The sequence below is a fragment of the Hetaerina americana genome, unplaced genomic scaffold, assembly GCF_022747635.1.
Source record: "Hetaerina americana unplaced genomic scaffold, ioHetAmer1.1.p SCAF_217, whole genome shotgun sequence".
Lineage (NCBI taxonomy): Eukaryota > Metazoa > Arthropoda > Insecta > Odonata > Calopterygidae > Hetaerina > Hetaerina americana.
This window is the reverse complement of record NW_027286783.1, coordinates 1-15,699: the sequence shown is the minus strand read 5'-3', so window position 1 is coordinate 15,699 and position 15,699 is coordinate 1. Positions and strand designations below refer to the sequence as shown.

Below are 15,699 nucleotides of genomic sequence, written 5' to 3'. Positions count from 1 at the left end.
GCATGGGAAGAACTGGAGGTAGGAATGAAAGTGGGCGGGGAATTCGTAAAATCATTAAGGTGTGCTGATGACCAAGCTATAATTTGTCAGTCAGCCAAGGGATTACAAGCATTGCTGAGTGAATTGGAAAGTCAGTCCGATAGATATGGGATGAGAATAAGTGTAAATAAAACAAAGGTTATGCAGTTTTCTACGAAGAGAAAAGCTAAACAATGTTAAAATAGGATGGCATAACTAAATCAAGTGGAACAGTGTAAGTATCTCAGAGGTATTTTTGACCAAAATGGTCGAAACTATAAGGATATAAGATGAAGACTTTAGTATGGCAAAGATGTTTTCACAAGGAGGAGGGAGTTGATGACAGGGATACGAGTAAGGATGTTAAGAAAATGTTCTTTAAAATTTACGGAGCGTATTCATTCTTCGTCTGACTCTTGGAATGAAAGGACGTGCCTCACCAATCATCCGACCTGTTCCGCCACTTCCTGCAGAACCCCTTGCGACGTATCTAGAATAACCCCTTAGTCCTAGCTTTATATTATGACTATTGATAAGTAGTACATATTTCTGTAAATATATTTATTTTAAATAACCCCATTTTATTTCATTCTTGTAACATAAAGTGTTTAGCTTTATCATTAGTTATACTATTAGAGTTGATTATTTCCCCAAATTAGCTTTTTTGCCGTGATCGTTGGTCGTTTAATTGTATTGTAGTCCTTATCTTAGATAATTATTTAAACTTATATCTACTTCAGTATTTCTTCTGTTTGAGTCTCTTAAATTATTACATTATCAATTTTCCTAACATAGTAATGTCTTTACGTTTTGTTGCTATAGTAACATCGTTGTTCCAGATGCCTTTACCTTGCATATTATTTTTAGCGTATTTTTCTTGCGTTAGATATTCTGTTCAACTACCTTAACTTAGTGAATCAAATTCTTAATTCTAACGTAGGAGGGAATTTGCATTAAATTTAAGATAAATTATAAGCTTATCGTATAGAGCTGTTTGTGATTTGCTTGTAAATTTAGCTTAACACTCGTCTACCTACCTGGTTTTGGTGCGTTTCCCCTGTGTTTGAGTGTTGCATTAATTATCCTTTCTAGTTCTTAAGTATATTTCTAGAGGTATATACCATAAATATCTACAATAATATATCTATATAGTTTTTGTGTCTTCTCTGTTTTTGAGTGCTGCTTCTTATTTTTTAATATATACTGGCCCTAAGTAGATGTAAGTGTATTCCTCGTAGTTTATACTTATAGTTCGGCTCTGTCATTTCTCTTCGTATTTCAAACTATTTAGCTGTTTCGCTCACGTGAAACCAGTAGTAGCATGCTTGCACTTCTCCTACTCTCCCTAAATTTCTTAGTTTCCCCTTCCCATTGTACACTCCCCTTGCCCTCAACCAAGGTCACCATGCCTACGTTAACAGACTTTCCCTTGCCTCACCCACCATCTACTTAACCCTCCGCTACGAGAATACTCAACCACTAATTTGCAACCAGGCTACACTTATGCACACATCGAATTTACCCACATACTTGAGCTACTTGAACCTTGCGAGCACATTTTCCACACCACAAGAGTTATAACAGTGTAAAACCTAGGCGTTACAACCTATATTAACTTTTAAAAAAGTGATCAAGAATAGGATGGCTTCCCGAAGGCCCTCTGTCCATGACTCGCAAGTAGTGGCGGAGAGCGAGCTCTTAAGGGCCCATGTCACCGAGCTAGAGAGGATAGTAGCGGAGCTCGGCTCCAGGCTGACGGGGTGTGTGGCCGCCTCGGGTGTGGGGGCTCGTCCCGTTGGCTCCCGGACCGCAAGCAGCACCAGTTTGGTGTCCTGGGTGTGTCCGGGTGCAAATGCTAATAAGTCAGTCTTAAGGGCGACGGTGACTGGCCCTTCTCGCCCGGTGGCGACCAAGAGGCGCGGAGCATCAGCGAGGTCGATTCCGGGGGAGGGGGTGGTGGAGGCCGCCCCCATCCCTGTCAGCAATGGCTTCGCGGTGCTGTCCGAGGATGGCGTCGAGGCGCCTGTTTGCGCGGCCTAGAGCACACCCCGATCCTCGCATCCTCCATCCCTAGGGGTAGTCGCGCTGGGAGGGGGGAATCTTATTGCTATGGAGTTCCAACATCCGGGGGTTGGAGGCCGCATTGCGGGAGAGGTCGGATATGGACGTGACGAACCAGAGGGTTACCTCCTACTGTATGCCAGGGGGGTTAATTCCTAACGCCAAGGCTGCAGGAAAGGCAGCGGTCCGGGGCATGAATTGCTCCATGCTACGGTTGGTAGCCCATGTTGGCACCAACGATGCTTCCAGGTACAGGTCCGAAAGGATTTTGGGTGTCTTTAGGGACCTAAAATCCGAAGTGGATCGTGTGCGGGAGGCATCTGGCGTGGACTTACGGTTGTCCATATGCAGCATTGTTCTGCAGACTGACTGCGGTGCTTACGTTTGGAGTCCTATCGAGACTCTAAACGGAAGGCTGTGGAAATTCTGTCGGGACATGCGGGCCGAGTTTGTGGATTTGAGACCGGTGCTCGGGTCTTGCTGCGCTCCCTTGAACCGCTCTGGGGTCACCTACACCCCTGAGGCATCTGTTTGGGAGGCTCAATAGGATCTTCGAGCACTGTAGATATTTTTTAGGCAAATGCATAGGCTAGGTAGTGGAGTAAATTTAAATTTAAAGATAAATTTCCCTGATAATGATATTATAAAGTGCAGGTCAATTGGTGGGTCTCACAAAACTAGGTTGCCTAAAGAGATTTCTCGACGTACGTACAGTGCTATTGAAACAAAAGAAAGAATTACTTATCAGAATATAGACCGATCGTGTATTAAGACACCCAAAAGACTAAATAGCATCAACAGAAAGCAGCACGCAACGCATACAAAGAAGGTTTTAGACGAAGAAATAATTTCCCTAGAAGTAGTTAACTGCCGAAGTTTAAAAAATAAGATACCGTAATTTCACCACCTCATTCATAGCACAGAGTCAGATATCATAATAGGAACTGAAAGTTGGTTAACAGATGATATCACAGAGAGCGAAATATTTCCCAAGTCCTTCACAGTTCATAGAAACGACAGACAAAATAGAGCCCCAGGAGGAGTGTTTATCATGGTTAAAACTCTAGCACCAGTAGAGCCGAGTTATTTCCTGATAACTGTATAGAAAGTGTCTGGTGCTCAGTAAAAATACCCAGTGCCAAAAGAATATATGTCTGTTAGTATTATAGACCACCCCATGCTGGCGTTAACTCAATAGTAGATCTAGAAAGGCAGATAAAAAGCTTTACATTCCCCAAAATGAGTATAGACTAATAATTGGTGGCGATTTTAATGTTCCCACAGTAGATTGGGATTCGTACAGTTTTATAAATGGAGGTAAAGTCAAGGATTTATACGAGTCACTCTTATTGACATTCACCTCAAATTCCCTACATCAATTAGTCACTTTGCCAACAAGGGGAAAGAAAATTCTTGATCTATTAGGTACTAATATACCCGAAAAGGGCTTAAATGTAGGAGTTATTGATGGAATCAGTGATCACAGGGCTGTAAACGCTAAATTTTCCCTAAGCATAGAAAAAGTTAACAAACCTAAGAGAAAAATTTATTTATTCAATAAAACTGACTATGATGGCTTAAAATGTGAGTTAAACTGTTCCTTTCTTAGATTTGACGAATTAAGCAAAACCAGGAGTGTCAGGGATACCTGGAATAATTTTCTTGCGATAACACATTCAGCAATACAGAGATTCATACCTAGTAAATATATAAGAGAGAATAAGGAACCCCGTTGGTACAACTCTGAAGTTCGGAAATCACTAAGACGGCAAAGGGCGTGCCATGCCAGAATGAAAACACGGTTAACGATTCCTCCCCTGATAAAATCAACAAAACCAACCAGAATTACAAAGCATCTAGGTCCACTGCCAAGGAGGCCTTCCGGAAGGCGCTAGCAGAATTCAAAAGGAAAAAATTAGGTGAACATTTAAACGATAACCCAAAGATGTTTAGGTCCTACGTCAGGGAAGTGTAGGGAAAAAAGTCCACTATAAACTCATTGAACAACGAAAAGGGGGATAAAGTAACAAGTAGTTTAGATGAAGTCAACATATTAAACTCATTCTTCCACAGTGTTTTCAACAAATGCTCCCAGAATATTCCAGAGACCCTGCCGAAAACATTCCTGCAGCCAATGCAAGCAATCGACTTTTCCACCCTCAGAATAAAGTTATTCCTTAAAAACAACGACCCCAACATATCTCCGGGACCTGATGAGATACCAGCTCGTGTGTATAAAGAATTGTCGTCCGAAATTGCCCCTTTTCTTAATATAATATTTAAGATCTCATTAGCAGAAGAAAGCGTGCCAAGCGGCTGGACGATAGCTTCTGTGACACCCATATTTAAAAATGGAGCCTGGGAGAACCCCAGTAATTATAGGCCAATATCGCTCACCTCCATCTCCTGCAAGATTCTTGAGCACATCATTGTTAGTTCCATAAGGAAATACCTCAATAGCCGAGATTTATTGATTAATAACCAACACGGGTTCCGTAAAGGTAGATCCTGCGAAACTCAACTCGCACTATTTGTTCATGATATAATGCATTCTGGTGAAAGTAATATTCCAGTTGATGCAATATTTCTAGATTTTAAAAAAGCTTTTGATAAAGTCCCTTATTGCAAGTTACTTGTGAAGTTGGAAAATTATGGAATACATGGGAGTGTTATATTCTGGATTAGACAATTTTAAAAAAATGTGTTCAAACAGTCGTCCTGGATGGTGTATCATCCGATAGCATCAAGGTCACGTTGGGTGTACAACATGGAAATGTCATAGGCCCCCTCTTTTTCCTTATTTACATAAATGACCTCAGTACCGTGGTTAACAGCAAGCACCATCTTTTTGCCGACGATGGGGTGATTTATGGGGACATTCGAATTCGCAAAGACAGAGTCACGTTAGCTAACGACTTAGATGAAATTCAGACTTGGTGTGATACATGGAAATTGGAATTAAAGTTAAATATGTGGTCTTGCTAATAAAAAATTGGGATTTGTAAAAAGAGTGCTGGGTAAATGTGATGAAAAAGTGAAGGAACGATGTTTTCTTGCCCTAGTCAGGCCCCACCTACAGTATGCTGCCAGTATATGGGATCCTCAAGAGACATATTTGATTTCGGAATTACAGGTAGAACGAGTTCAGCAGAGGGGGGGCTAGATTTGTCAAAAATTGTTATTTCCAACGCAGTAGCGTAACTACTTTGCTGGAATATTTGGGCTGGGATTACCTTAAACAGTGGCGTTTACAATATAGATTAAACTCATTTAAAAACATTAGAAGATGGGTCCTTTTCCTATGACATCAAGAACATACTATGAACCCCAAAGTATTACAGGTGGAGGGATCACGAATATAAGATTAGAGAGACTGCAAGACTGACAGGTTTAAATGGTCCTTTTCCAAGAACAATAAGAGACCAGAATTCTAGTCGAAATCCCCCCGGAGTTGGCTCCTCATAGTAAGTATTAACCTACATGGTAGGGGTAGGGTACTACGGTATGGTAGGGACTACGCATGGTTATACTAGTGTATTTATACTTTTTTTTCAGGTTCCCTACACTTTTCCTCATCCATTTGAAATACCCTAACCTCCTCATCCCTTACCCATTCCTCCTGGTGCTGCACCCCCTGCCACACACCTTTTTGGTGGCTCGCAAGGTATTGATGTAGATTTATGCATGGTGTGGAAACATGGTCATTGAAGCAGGAGAATAGATGTAGAATGGAGGCTTTTGAAATGAGCAAGTGGAAAAGAGTGGAGAAGGTGAAGTGGATAGAAAGGAAAACAAATGAGGAATGTTGTGGATTGCTGGGTGAAATCCAAAGGAGGCAGGAAAGATGGATGCTAAATATATTGATTGGCAATAAAATGTTGAAGACTGTGATAGAGGGGAGAATGTTAGGTAGGTGAAGTGGAAATACAAGGAATAGGATAAGCATGTTGCATGGAAGGAAGAGAGGAAGGAAGCATGCAAATTTGATGACGGCCCTAGTGTAAGATTGGATGTCAAGCTGTGTTTTGCTAAGGAAAACAAGGAAATCGTCACTTCAACATAATATAGCTTGTGTTTATCCAAAAACTACCTTAACAGATACGTTACCAATAATTATTAAATCCTCAAAATATATGAAGTACCAAGGGGGCAATTTTAAATTTGGTGACATGCAAGTGGCACACCGTAAAATGTCCAAAATTTATGAACATTTGCTAATCCTGGAACCATGCAGAAATTTTTGGATGATTATTGAAGTCACTTCTGCATTTTGTGAAAAATTATGGCAACGGTTAGTGTAATTAATCACGCAACATAAGCTTGGTTTCAAAATATTTACACAGCGATAGAAGATGCACTAGGTGCATACATGATAATTACTCTTGAGATAAAATAAATGTATTTTGCAAAATGTAAAACGGCTTAAAATGAGTAACAGGAATAATTTGTTGCAAGAAGCTATTAAGGTAATAACAAATTAGGGAACATGCATAGTAAAATTTACTTTCGCATTTTAATGTGTCATTAGGCAGCAGAGCCTTTTAATACCAAATGATTCCTCTTCCCAATGTTGATTAATGGGAAAATTCTTTGACTTTGGCAATGTACTACTGCACATATTGTTTAATAATACTGACATTTCTTAATTATGACCATTTATTGTTATATTTATTCAAATATGTGACTTAAGGGGTTGTAGCAGCCTTTCTCTGAATGTTTGTAATACCTCTTGGTATTCCTCATGGAATCTTTCCTTCTATTACATTCCAATGTGCCTCAATGCGTGTCCAATCCATCTATTTCTTCTTTGCTGTAGAGTTCTCCATATGGTCCTATCCTCTTCTGCTCTTCTATATACTTTCTTGTTCCTTACTTGGTCAGTCCATTTAATCTTCAGCATTCTCCTCCAGCACGATGTTTCAAGGGCTTCTATTCTTCGCTGGTCCACTTTTCCAATGTTCCAAGTCTCGGAACCATTGAGCGCCATGCTCCACACAAAAGTCTTGGCGAACTGCTTCTTTGTTTCCAGTCTTAGATTCTTTGAACATAGTAATTGCCTCTTCTGCATGAATGCGTTCTTAGCCTGGGCTATTCTTCACTCGATGTCGGTCAAACTTCTTCCATTCCATGTTACAAGGGTGGTCCCAGAAGTACCCCACCCAACAAAGAAAACAAATATTATGGAAAAAAAATGCATTTATTTTTCAACATAATCACCTTTCAGCTCTATACACTTTTCCCAGCGATGTTCAATCAGCTCGATACCCTTGTCATATTTTGAACTGTCTTGCTCCTCAAAATAGCTATTGACTGCCGACATCACTTCTTCACGATTGGAAAATCTTTGGCCACCAAGGAATTTTGTCAAGTTTATGAACAGAAAATCATCTGAGGGGGTTAAATATGGCGAATATGGTGCATGAGGCAGCAATTTAAACTTTAATTCATGAATTTTGGCCATTGCAATAACACATTCGTGAGCTAGTGCATTGTCTTGATGAAACAATGCTTTCTTCTTAGCCAAACGCAGCCACTTTAGCTTAATTTCTTTGCTTAAATATTGTAATAAGTTTGCATAATACTTGCTGCTGATAGTTAATTCCTTTTTCAAGATTGTCAATGAAATTTATCACAAGCGCATCCCAAAAAACTAATGCCATGACCTTGCCTGCAGATGAAACGGTCTTCACCTTCTTTGGAGACGGTTCTCCCCTTCGAATCCATTGTTTTGATTGTTCTTTTGTCTCGGGTGTGGAGTAATAGACCCATGTTTCATCCGTGGTTATGAAACGGCACAAAAATTCTGTTTTGTCACCGTGAAACTTTGCTTAACACTCAATTGAAACATCTTCATGATACTGGTTTTGCTTGAATGTGAGCAAACGCAGCACCCATCTTGCACACAGCTTTCTCATGTCCATTGGCCTTAACGCCGAGAACTGCAGCGAAATGTACATGACTACGAATGCCTCGCTTGTATGCACGATGTTTCGTCACAATATCTTGTTCCTTTAGAGCCCCCTAAATATCAGAGTGTAAGAAAATGCCTCCATAGCTAAATTGGCTAAAGCACTGGGCCGGACATCAAGGGATCCACGAAGGGAAGGCGAATGGTTTTAACATTCTGGAATTGTTACGTTATAGGAAAACACTATTTCACCACAGCTTGAATGTCAGTAGGACATTCAATACTTTAAAAGAGTTCCCGATTGAAAGCGTGCGGCAGATGAAGGGCTGAAGAGGGGTCTCATCTGTACTTAAGCACTTCATCAAGGAGAGATGAGGAAATCTGGCGAAAGGAGCAACCTTAGCTTCAAGGATTAATGGTCACGTGCCACCTGAATTTTTTAAACGATTTTTATTTGAGTATTCCTCCTGAGTGTCACTGCAACAGAGGAATTTCTACAAACCAAGTATTTCTGAATATCAAGTCAACACCATCTGTTGGATTGCATGGATGAAACGAGGAGATGGAAATAGTGGGAGCAGCACTACTCATGTCAGAGAAACTGACGATTGCTCCCAGAGAAAATACACTGCTCTGTGACAGTCAAGGGTCAGCCATTCTGAGAGTGAGCCAATGCTCTTTGCGTTGAATTTAACGTTGAGTGTCGGATTGAAGTGAAGGAGCAACGTGCATTATGAAAGGCCAATGCAGAAGTTGCTTTCACCATTAAAGTGAAGTATAAGCAATCTGGAACAGATTCAGCTCAAAATGAAATCAGTAGCTGACAAACATCATACTTGGTACCAAACTGCTCAAGTGGACAAGAGCAGAGAAACGGACATGGGTTAGAGTTCCAGTTTGCCTTGCTACATTATCAGAGGTGGTCGTGGAATTGAAAGAACAGAACACAGGGAACCCCTCCTCAACCCTTTGCTCCCCTAATGTGTACCTTGGGGAATTCTTCCTGTGGAAATTCAAAGGAACTGCGGGAAGATGCCATTCAGCTGCTTAAACACAGCCTTAAGTCCCAGTTAAGGTGGATGATTTTTACACATTGAAATCCTGGAATTTCTTTCCTTGGGGTCAAATGGTTCAGGAGGGCCCTGTTGGCCACTGCCCACCCCAGGCTGCCACCACTAGGAGGGCAGAGGGATCAATGCATACATGCTGACCAAGCACATACACAGTTAATGCGCAGGGAGGGAAAACTATTATGCCGACATATGACCAAGTAGAAATCATGAAAATTCTATTTTTTAATAGTTATTAACCCTATCAATGCAACAGGCTCATATATTGGCTCAAACATAGGCTATTGTTTAAATCATTACAATTTATTAATTTGATTATTTCACAGTGTGTATTGTTTCTCTTATCAAAAATGTGAATTCTCAACATTACATAACAAGTTTTTTATTTTAAATACTTTTCGGAAATTATGAATCTAACTGTACTTTTTCCATTGAACTATTTCTCGTGTGGGGAAGCTTGCTCCTTTCCAGGAGTGATCTTTATGTCCCACTGAAAGGCTAATCTCTTCAATTCTGCAATTTCATGAATGCCTTATGATCAATCTCATTTGATACACACATCTAACTATTAATTGCCGCCAATGAAAGAATTGCTTTTTTAACATGTCAGTTTCTCTTGCCCCAAGTCCAAGGTAATCCTTGGGACTCTTTCAATGTGATGACACCGTTATCACTAAATTGTGAGAGGACTTTTTTATTCCCCTGCTTTGAGATAGAAAGTGCACTGTAGAGTGTACGCAAGGAACACAATGGCTCTCTTTTGGATTGAAGGTTCAGTGTGGTATTGTGCTTGCATGCATGCCGTTACATCAAGCGCGATTTCAAGCAATTGAACACATTTTTACTTTTGTGTTCACTTTGGTTATCTGAAATGGCAAGTAAAAATACTTCATAAGACGAGGTAGATGAAGCATCGGTGAAATACTTGTTATCACTAAGTGATGACTATTACCTGGAGGAATATTGCGAGAGAGAGCGTCTGATTGACCATATAAAATTCAGATGACTCGGACATTGTGATGCAGAGGAAATAATTGAATTTTACTGGAAAGGAATGAAGATGATACAATCAGTGACGTGAACAATGTAATCCCTCCACCATAGTTCAACGTAATCCCTGTAGGCCATGACACTCGGGAGAGCTAACACCCTCAGTTACGCATTAATACCAGATCCCAAGAATGCACTGCCATCCCCAACACCACTTCAATTTGTTTTTCACCCCTGTGCCATGGAATCTGTTTAGAAAGGAAATCAACGGGTGTATAGCGCAGTTACTAGCCACCAATGAAACATTATCCCCAAGATCATTCGAGAGAGGCAAGGGTGGATTCATCTCATCATTCACAGCGGCAGAATATCAACAGAATTTATTGCTATTTTACTGAAAAATTGTGTCGTTTGTAGTGAAAAACATGAACAGAAGAGGAAAAGGTCCCACAGTGTGCCCGCAGCGTAAGAAAGGTTCACCATAGGTGCTAAATGAACAGCCCGATGATAATGAGAAAAGCCCTAACATAAATTACACAATGGTATTAATTGAATAACATATATGTATTTTCCATTGGTCTTTATTTTGGTACTTCTAGTTCCAAAGCTTAGGCATCATCATCAGGTACAAATTACTCAAGTTGCGGTCCATTTATATACCAATCTCTTGGGGGGAAGGGGTGGGTAAGAGAGAGGGAGAAAGAGGAGGGGTGGTGATCGGCATTGATGGGAAGGAGGAGAGGAGTTTAAGCATCAAGAAAGGCAATTAGCACTCTCACTTTTTACAAAGAACATTCACTGTTGGTTTTGTTACGTAGACGATATATTTGCAATACGGACAGGCACTGGAAGACAATTGGACAATTTTGTGAACGCCTTAAATTTCCAATGCCAAGAAATCAATTTCACATGTGAGAAGGAACATAATGGGAAACTCAATTTTCTAGACATCAGAAGCGTCGAAAAAGGGACGGGGTTTGGAATTTGCAATTTTGTGTACAAGTACCGCTACAAACCACATCATCCTCTTCAACTTCCGCCATCACATACCTCAAAAGTTATCCACTTTTCATTTCATGCTAAACAGATTGTTGGACATTCCTATCTATAGAAGTAATTTTGTGCAAGAACTGAAGATGATAAGAGGTATTGCAGTGAAAAATGGGTAAAATAAAAGATTTAATAGAAAAATTACTACACCAAAAACGTTCCCTTAGAACAATCTTTTGTTGAAACCTGTTAATATAGATGTAGATTACAAATGGTGCAGACTCCCTTATTATGGATTGATTTCACAAAAGATAGCCAACCTCTTCCCTAGGGAAGAATTTTGGATAGCTTTTTACAATGCAAACAACTTAAAATCATTCTTGAATACTACAAAAGACAAAGTTGAAAAACTAAATAAAAGTGGCATTTATAAGTTAACTCGTAAGGACTGCAGTGCTATATACATACAGGCCAAACGGGGAGATCATTAAAAACACAAGCGAAGGAACATTAACACTGCTTTAGGAAATGTGACCTCGTGCAATCTCACTTCACCGAACAATGTTGGGAAGAATATCATGGGAGCGATTTCAACCTGGAACCGATACACCAAATGGACAAAGGAAGGAGGGTGGACAAGTGGGAAGAGTTGGAAATCAGGAAGAATAGAAAAACAGGTCATTTGGTCAACGAATTATTGCTTGAATACCTCTCCCCAATCCTGAAAGCACCCCTTTCCTTCACCAAAAGACCTAACCACCCTTCCCCCACAGTGAACCTTCCTTTCCTGACGCTTAACAATCCTCTCCTCCTACCCATCATCGCCAATCATAACCCCTCCTCTTTCCACCCCCCTCTCTCACCCATCCCTCCTCTCCTTCACGAATGGAATATATATGGACCGCAACTTGAGTTATTTGTACCTGATGATGATGCCTAAGCATTGAAACTAGAAGTACCAAAATGAAGAACAGTGGAAATACATTGTGTTCTTCATTTAACTAATACAAACTTCCACAAGGTTGAGCCAGAAACCATCGCATACATACACAATGGTAAACTAAATACTTATGCAAAGTGGGAGTACGCAGGGGTCATCAAAAATTTATGCCATTTACTAGTTTTTCCTTTCATATTTCTTTATGGGTATTTATTTACTGTAAAAATAAAAGTTATATCGTAAAATGCTAACAGATTATATTACTATGTGTCGGAAAGTCATGATATTATTGCCAAATAATACCGCTGAACTTTGAAATAAATTCATATTTTTCAGACGATGCAACAAAGTATTAATATTATTAAATAATTCAATTAATATGCAATTACAAAAAACAACATCAATATCTTAAGCAAAACTTCATAAAATTATTTTCCTTAATACGATATATTTTACTAAACGACCCCCATTATCATTTCTCAGGGTATTCAATGAAAGAAGTTGGCAGTAGAAGGAATAAATAGTTTTTAAATATAATGTAACATTATACTATTACATGTAGTTTTTTATTATTTCATGGAATATTAAGCTGTCATTAATTTTTAAAACCCCAATGTATACTTCTACCAACCATGGAACATTACCTCTTCAATTGCCTAAGACTCATGGTTCCTCCAAAGCAGATTTACTCAATGAGTCTATTTCATAATGTCAGTATTCATGTGATCAACTCTGTATACGTGGACAAAGAAGAGTCCAGTGTAACAGTGAGTGCTCCCAAACATCATTATAAGTGGGTAGTCCTAACAAACGGAAATAAAGAGATATACATATCTCAATGTAGAGTCTGTGAAGAGACTAGACCCACAAATGTGAAAGAGCATGAAACATGCACGAGCATGAGACTGTGCATGAAACACCCGAAATTCCTTTTGAGGAGTTTGTCATTGCCGGACTGGACTGTGTTGGGAAGATTTACGCAGCTGTGACATATTATTACTCAAATCGGATAGAAATAATCATGTTGGCATCTTAGTCTAGTGGAAAATTTAAAGTCTATTTTTCCAACCCATGGTTGGAAAAGTATTATACTGTGGTTGACTTTACTACAGCTTTTAGTCCCTAATCTTTTAAAGAGTTTTCTAGTCATTTGGAATTCAAACTTACAAATTCACTACTTCCCCTCAAGCCAATTTGATTTGTTACAAAGGGCAATTCGGATATTTTAAAAATATTACTTAAGCATAATACAAACATAAGGATATTAATAGAGTAGTTATGGATAGTATAAACATTCCTATTTCTCCAATGGTGCAAAACCACTCCAACTGATTAAGAGTCGCAGGCTGAGCAAGATTGCCTAGCAGCAAGGATGACGAAACTATGTTGGGTTTTTCACCAGAAGTTAATTGTACCTACCACTGGTAAACCATGACAATCCCAACCGAACCTCCTCTCGACGTGAAAACCCCTTTGATGTGCATATCGTGTGACAATGTCTTTGATTGTACCGGCTAAGAGGTGACCATAGTGTGGAAGTCCTGTGGCAAATGGAGGCCCATCATAGAAGGAATACCTGCAATGTAAATTAACACAAACGTAGGACTAGCTCATATCTTCAAGATTTACAGTACGACACCTTTTAAGTCATTTTTTTATTGAGAATTATGATTAATGAAAAACTGCGGACGAAAATCATAGCAATAAATCATCATCAGAAGGCTGGTAAATATGTATACATGACTAAGAGATTGCGCAAAATCAAAAGCCACCTTGGTTTTCCTTTTGACTGCTTGAGGCACGAGTTGAAAACATCTATTTTTTTCCAAAATTTTAGTATTTTCTCTTCTTCATCCGGGAAGTTAATAGTTTCAGCTACCTTCTCCATTTTATCTGAAACGAATGGTTATTAACACGGTGTAATTCCAGAGTCCAATCTTCCTACCCACAAATTAAGGAACTAACATTACTCTAAAATTTGAAACGTACTCAAATAAAAAATAAGTACGTTCCAAACGATATAGAATTTATCATTAGAAATATTTGCCGAATTTTTAACCTCCAACAAATTGATCAAGAATATTGGCAAGCGCACATGGACACCGGTCTACCACGAACGAACATCACACGATCGCGATGCGCATCAGACTCGAGGAAAGGTTTACCATCAAGTTACACTGAATCCCAATAGAGGGCAATAGACGTGCTAGAACGGTTTTCGTACTCCGGGGCATTAGAGGTGGGCCGAATGATTCAATTTACTGACTCGAGTCAATAGAATCGACTCACTTCAATGACTCATTCGCTTGAGTGAGTCACCTTGGGAGCACTGCGAGTGGATACCAAACGAAGACTTCTTATTAATATTTTCATTTAAAACTTTCTTAATACAGAGTTTAGCTCTGCACGTGCATCCTAAATAAATATAATAGAGACAGCGGCCTGGGTTAATACAAGCTCCTGCTCCTCCAAGTGATGGGTGGGGAGACTAAGATTGAGTTTACATAATCGCTTCCCTGGATCGTTTTTAAGTTTGGATGACCACTTATACTCTGCATATATGCCACTCATACACTGTGGTTGTAATAACATGTATGCCACTTATACACTGTGGCCATAATAAACGTGGAATTCTGTCTGGAATCGCACTTTGAAATATCTGCGATCATGTTGAAGGACCTGAATCCGATCATTGCTTCTGTGTATCACTACCCTAATGGTGTATTTGAACATTTCTGCAATCAACTGGAACTAGTAATATCCCTATTCTGGACTCTGAAAGCCATAAATCATAATTTGTGGAGATCTCAACATTGAAATAACACTAAAAACTAGCGATTGTCAGGTTCTTAATCTTTTGCTCTCATGTAATTTACCCTAAGCAAACAGACAGCCTACTCGATTTTCTGCCTACCTAGATAATGTAATTACAAATTATGGTCCTGAACTGTACAGTATAAGTGTTATTGACTATCTCCTTTCGGACCATCAAGGTATAAGCTTCACTTAATACTCGAATAACCCAAAAGATATTCTCAAATAGAGGTAAAACCATTATCATAAGGCCCATAACAAGAGAAGGTTTAGATAGTTTCCAACTCCTTCTCTCTTGCATCAATTGGCATGGTATTTGCTCAGATTCTGTAAAGCAAACGTATTTTTCAAGTTTTTCAGGTGATTTCCTGGTCATTTTTGAACATTGCTTTCCATAAAAAAATACTAAACTCTATGCCCACTAAAAATAATATCTGGCATACTGGGGAATTATTAGCTCTTAGAAATGATTTACTTAGCCACTACCACTCTTACAAAACCAGAGGAAGCCTGCATGACAAAGAGGCTTGCTTGAAATACAAGAGAGATTATTAAAATTCAATTAGGTGTACAAAAAATAAAGCTTATAAGGATATTTTATTCAATGCAAAAAATTAACAAAAGGCAGCATGGAGAGTAATCAATCAAGAAGTCGGACATGGTAATGCAAAAGAAAATCTTCCTTTCACCCCAGATGCTGTAAATAATTTTTTCTTCAAAGCTGCTGAAGGCAATTTGTTCTCTCGAAACGTTGATGCCGCCAATATTTGCAATATATTTCAAAATCTTCCTCCAAATACTTTTTATTTTAAAAGGAATATTTGTTACTCCATTTGATATTATATCGACTTTTAATAATTTTTAAAAAATCCAACTGTAAGGATATTTATGGTCTGTCTAATTCCTTA

General features: G+C 39.1%; 1 protein-coding gene across 1 annotated transcript in view; it reads right to left on the bottom strand.

The window, feature by feature from the left end:
• Window positions 1-14,097, bottom strand: part of IleRS (Isoleucyl-tRNA synthetase) — a 107,738-nt gene extending 93,641 nt beyond the window's left edge. The window contains exons 1-3 of the mRNA XM_071586300.1: window positions 13,967-14,097; window positions 13,750-13,870; window positions 13,397-13,553 (exon numbers count right to left, since the gene is read on the bottom strand). Of these exons, the coding sequence (XP_071442401.1) occupies window positions 13,397-13,553; window positions 13,750-13,865 (273 nt within the window). The 5' untranslated portion in view covers window positions 13,866-13,870; window positions 13,967-14,097. The remainder of the gene's footprint in view (window positions 1-13,396; window positions 13,554-13,749; window positions 13,871-13,966) is intronic.
• Window positions 14,098-15,699: the final 1,602 nt, after the last annotated feature.